Here is a 5,857-nt window from a genome sequence, read left to right as displayed (position 1 = left end):
TATCAGGCTGACAAGCATCGCGTAAACAGCCCGCTATATAGAGACCTGTTGCGTGTGCACCGATGTTATTTACTCGGTAATCGTTTTCACACATGACTTATTTCCTTATTGTCTTGAATGGGTTTTAGCTATTAAGTTTTGTCCATTGTTTCTTTATAAAAAGGCTAATGGCCAAATCGACCGCAATCATATTCGAGGCTAAATCGTTGGCGGTCGAAAGTGCTATCCGTTTTCGTCACATATGAACAAACTTAGGATATAGACCAAGGTTACGAATCCAATTTTGAATAAACAAGTACATGTTACCGGCTGCCACGCTATGTGGTCATTTGAAATCATAATGAAATTAACTAAAGCTCATTATTTGTTCCAGGGTTTAAAAATTACAGCATTCCAATTTAAAAAAAAACAATTGTAAATAGGGTACCATCGAAAGTGAGTCATAGTCATAGGAAATTGATTCAATGGCGTTCCCTGAGGCGACAGTTCTATTATAAGTTGATAATCTACATTCATAGAACTTAAATCTATGAATATATCCGTTGTAAACATTGTATTTACGTATTTCTTGCTATATTCCGTCGCGGTCTATCAGTCAACGGTTTCATAACGAGCTGCGATTTTCCTTTCTCTATCCGTCCTCAAGTTACCTTTTGACATTGGAAATCCAGCCAAGTCTAAGTCGAACCAATCTTATACATTAAATGTACTTGATCTGTTTTAAATCGTTTTTATTTTTATATAAACTGGGACAACTAAAAAGGCCAAGAAACATTTTGTACGGGTAAAGGCTATAATTTTCTAGGTTAAGTTTAAAAACTATAGACTCTGTAACTTTTAAAAAGCAAGAGTGAAAATATAAATACACTAGCTGTTGCACGCGATTTCGCCCGCGTGAAATTAAAAAAATATATAGCCAATGTTACTCATAGATAAATTACCATTCTAATGGTGAAAGAATATTTTTAATCGGCCCAGGAGTTTGTACGTGAATCAAATACATACATAAATACAAATCTACCTTCCTTATAACATTAGTATAGATTACCTCGTGCAAAATTATTGAAACGCAAATCTGACAATAAGCATTTAGTTTTAGGTTAATATAGCCACATTATTATTATTTTTCATATGAACATTGGTGTTTATAACTTTTGCTTGTATTACAATATTAACGTATAACAATTTTGCTTACAAAAGTCAGTAAATTTTTTAAACATTTGCAATTGCTTTATTAACACGAGGAGAATTGTATATCGTTTCAATTGAACGTATAAATTATGTAAACGGGAATCTTCAAATTCCATACGAAGCGTTGTTATTAATCGACTATTATCCACTTTGACGAACGCTATACACATTTCTCAATTCATAAAATAGTTCTCCATTAGGTCATTTAATTATGAAATTGTTTAGCAAAAATAAATGTTTTATGAAAGAAAATTAAAAATGTTTAATAGCATTAAAACAGGAAAAAACAGAACCGTTTTCATTAATTAATTTGGTAGGCGCGGCGAGTACACTCCTAGACTGATTGCCAAAATAAAATCAACTGGTAGTTATAATTTCCGTTTGTTATTATTTACGTTTCAAAGGAGCCTAGTTTTATTGTGGTTTTATCCTCACTTTTTAAGGATCTTTCTCAATATTCGTGTGAATCGTTCGTATGAAAGGAATGCGTATAAACAGGCTTCCACCAAAATAGCTTACATTTCGAAAACGTGTATTGTTTTGTAAATATTGCACTCTCTTATAAGACTTTTCGATTGTTCTTCGGCAGCATTTAAACATAAGTTTCATCTACGTAATAGGAGTTGAAAGCTACAACATTTATATACCAGAAAATTCTTCTTAAATTTTGGGCGCTCAGCTTAAATTGTGGCTTCATGCTACTTAATTAATGTATCCGATAATCTAAGTAGTTGGTGAAGCCTTACTAAAATTTGGAGCTTAACCTAAAGGTAATTGAAAAATTGGCTGGAAGTTAACACCGTAATAAAAAGTATAACACAACTTTCGTCTAACGATATATAGTTGTTTCTCTGTAATGCTCCAATCCAGTAATAATAACGAAGTAAGGGCCCGAGCCGAGGCTCCTGAGGGAGCCATCGAGCTTAGTTACTCATAAACGAGGTTTAGGCTGAGCGCCATCCGCGTTCGGCCACCTCAAGCCCGGTGGATCTGTAAATGTCTCTTCAAGGCAAACAGTGACAACTCAGTCACAAAAAAACTCTGCAATGCAGTGTATTCGCTCGTTTGGTAATCCTACCACGTTACTTGATACTCTCTAAATGTTGATGCTGGTCTCATTTAATTCTTGTTTGTCGTATCCAGAGCGAGCCTGCCTGTACGCACAGCGCGGTTGCTGCAGAGATCACGCACAGCCACACCTGCTGAGAGCGAGGGCAGCACTTCACCTGCGCCGGCGCCTTCGTCCCTGCTGCAAGATGTCGTCGACATCAAGACCTTGTTGCTGCAGCTCAAACGAGTCCTACAGGAGGTAAGATATAAACTCTAAAAGAAGGTACACATTAATGGTTTTATATAAACTTTTATGGAGCAATCAAACCTCGGCTGGAACAAGTGAGTTAATTTTTAACACAATTTGTGAAATTGATGTAAATTAATATGATAGTTTAGCGTATTATTTAGTCAAGAATAATGCTGAATACAGAATATATGTGTGTGATTTTAATTTAATAATATTGCAATACATATTAATGTATCTGATTTGAATAATAATACAATATCGATACCATTTATATAACATCCGGATAAATGTTCTAATTAGCTAATAATTAAAGAGTTTACAACTTCTGGCCAAATTTAATATCTGAGTTTTCTGTAATTGTGATTTGAATTTAATGAATTCCGTTAAATTATTAAATACACACTTATAGCGTGTTAAAAATAGGTTTTTGTATTGTCAAGTTGTCGTTAGAAACAACAGGCACATTTCCCACACGGAGACAGAAAGCTTGGGATCGAGCGCAATTCAGATAACAATCATAACTTGCTTCACACTTATGAGAAGATGAACTTTCGTCCTGTTACAATAGTTTGCACGCGATAGTTTCATTTCCAGTTAATTGAAGCAAATAAGACTGTTACAATAAATAAAACAATTATAATTTTAGACTGAGCATATATTTCAATGACTATAGCAACCAGTAACCAACTGGTATTATATGTATAGGGGACTGTCCCACCAAATCCTTAATTGTCTGATATCAATCCAACAACGTGTAAAATATGTGATGGAAAGATCGGATTTTGTTACCTTATCTGACAGTGACGTCATTTTTAAGCTATCTGAGCCTCTATCAGACAGGCCTTTATGGCCTGACCCAATACAAAAATCGATATTTTTGTTACCTATTTTACACGTTGGTTTGTTATCTGACAATTCACAAGAATTTGGCAGGACTGACTCTAAACATGAGATGTAGACAATAAATATTGATTTTGAAGTAACGTTACTAGTGGAATACCTATCTTAGTTGCATATACATTTGAGGAAAATTCTATCGTAGAATATTAGTAAAACGATTTAAATCAGAATAATAAATTCTTGTTATAATGTTTAGTAGCATTGTAGATTAAATAATGTTGATACTTTTATTATAAATTTTGCATGTGTTTTAATGCATTTTGAATTAATCAGATATATTGTTATTTCGTTAAGAGTTAAGTTTCTGTTTGTAAAATGCCTGATTTGTTTTGAAAGCATTCATGTAATTAGCTTGTTTGCGCAGTTGTTTTTGTTTTTTTTTGTTTCGTAACTTGTTTGTTTGTTTGCATCTCGTTTGGCGCACGCAGCCCGGGGAGGAGCTTCATTCGATGAGTGTAAGTTACATTGCACTGTATTTTATTTTTTAATTTGCATTTTTTATATTATCTTTGTGATAAATTACTTTATTTTGCCTGGCAATTCCACTATTTTTGTATAATTTTTAAGGTAAACAAAGGATTTAAGTAATCCATTTTCTTATAATAGGTATCGCAAGAATCAAATAAGATAGTTTGTAGTTTCCAGGTGACGACATGTCCTTAATTTTATGGTAACTTGGTTAATCTTTTTGATTTTTTCAAATATATGTAATACATAAATATTAATTGTTATTCTTGTTTTGATAATAGTTCACTCTAAATTACTAAAGTTATTATTTGTTGAAGTTGAATTTCAACTATTATAAAGGAATGATTTTAAATATTTTATTCTACAATAAGAAATAACAAAACCATTCTATTTGTTAGATAAAATTATATTCAATAGGCGACGTGTATTTTAGTCATGTTATTCAACTATAAACTTAAACATAATTCTTCGTAGTTTGTGTTTGTTTGTTTGTTTGTAACCGCAATATTATCCTAAAATAATAACGACGTAAACTTTAACATTTACCTTGAAAGCATTATGTTATATAAGTTAATGTAAATGTTACGTTATAATGGAAGAAGTTTGTTTAGTATCGAAAACTTTAGTACATCCATCAATGTTACTTAGCTTAGTCAAGGCTTAGCTAATAAAACTTAGTAGAACTGCTAGAAGAAAAATACTAAATTTACTGCTAAACTAGTTTGTTTAATTAATTTATTACTAGCTTTCGCCTGCGACTCTATCCGAATTAAAAAAAGTAAAAGCGAGTAGTCTATATGTTCTTCCAGACTATCCTCTACGTCTAAGCCAAATTCGAGATCCGTTAAGCCGTTTAGACTTTGTAGTATATAATATGTAACTATATGTATAAGTAAGTACAACCTCTAACAATCATCCATCCATATAAACTTTCTCCTCTTTACTAATATTATAAAGAGGAAAGATTTGTATTTTTGTATGTATTGAAATAACTCAGAAACTACTGGGGCGATTTTAAAAATTCTTTCACCGTCGGAAAGGTAATTTATCTGTGAGTGACATAAGCTATATTTTTTAATCTCACGCGGGCGAAATAGCGAGCAACAGCTAGTTTATTATATAAGTAGATGTAAAAAAATATCTACATATTATCGAATTATTCGGACATTTTTTTACAAGCTAGTTTTATTTCTGCTAACACTAACGATAAACTTTGTGTCTAATAAATTATTTAGCAATGAAATAACTTAAATCGAACTACTTTTCATTATCTGTCCAAATACGTATTAAAGGCCATCGGTGGGCGTTTAACGAGCATCATCAGATATTATGGACTTTGGTCTTGATGACGCACAAATACGAATGAATTACAAACAGAGAGATTGTTTAATTGCCACAAGCTGCATATAACATTCAATCGTGGCATGTTTAATTGGAATTAATAAACGTTTGAATTATTTGCCAATGTAATATATTATTGTCTGTTTCTTGGTATCTAGCGATCATAAATTATTTATAGTTAATATTTCGGATCCTTTTTTCGTAACAATAATCATTAAGCTATTAGTTCTATTTCAAATGTTTGTAAAAATATAGTGCTTTAGTTATAAAGTGATTGTTACAGTTACATGTCCCATTAGCTACGAAATATCGATATGTTAAAATTACTTACGATAAGAGCGGGCGCAGACCTTTGACTAAATAATCGCACAACTCGTGCGATTGTCGATTGTTTCGCAGCCAATTTAACTATTCAGTTGCACTAAACATCGAATATAAGCTCATAGCGAGTCAAAGCAAGACTAAACAGTTATGCGATAGCATAGTTTCAGGTGTGCGCACACTCTAACCGTTTTGGTAGGCATCCTTTCTGTATTTTTAAGAGATTTGTACTAAGAACTTTGATTTATGTGGTCGTTGTACATTTCAGAGCGAAACTCTCGACCCGTTGCTGGCGGCGTGCGCGGAGAGCCCCGCGCGCGGCAACGGGCGCCGTCC

General features: G+C 32.9%; 1 protein-coding gene across 1 annotated transcript in view; it reads left to right on the top strand.

The window, feature by feature from the left end:
• Positions 1-5,857, top strand: part of LOC106103491 — a 60,644-nt gene that overhangs the window by 50,227 nt on the left and 4,560 nt on the right. Inside the window, exons 17-19 of the mRNA XM_013283271.1 lie at positions 2,335-2,500; positions 3,820-3,846; positions 5,790-5,851. Of these exons, the coding sequence (XP_013138725.1) occupies positions 2,335-2,500; positions 3,820-3,846; positions 5,790-5,851 (255 nt within the window). The remainder of the gene's footprint in view (positions 1-2,334; positions 2,501-3,819; positions 3,847-5,789; positions 5,852-5,857) is intronic.

The sequence above is a fragment of the Papilio polytes genome, unplaced genomic scaffold, assembly GCF_000836215.1.
Source record: "Papilio polytes unplaced genomic scaffold, Ppol_1.0 DF823731.1, whole genome shotgun sequence".
Lineage (NCBI taxonomy): Eukaryota > Metazoa > Arthropoda > Insecta > Lepidoptera > Papilionidae > Papilio > Papilio polytes.
Note: the sequence above shows the minus strand (reverse complement) of the source record. Positions and strands in the feature narration are given on the sequence as shown.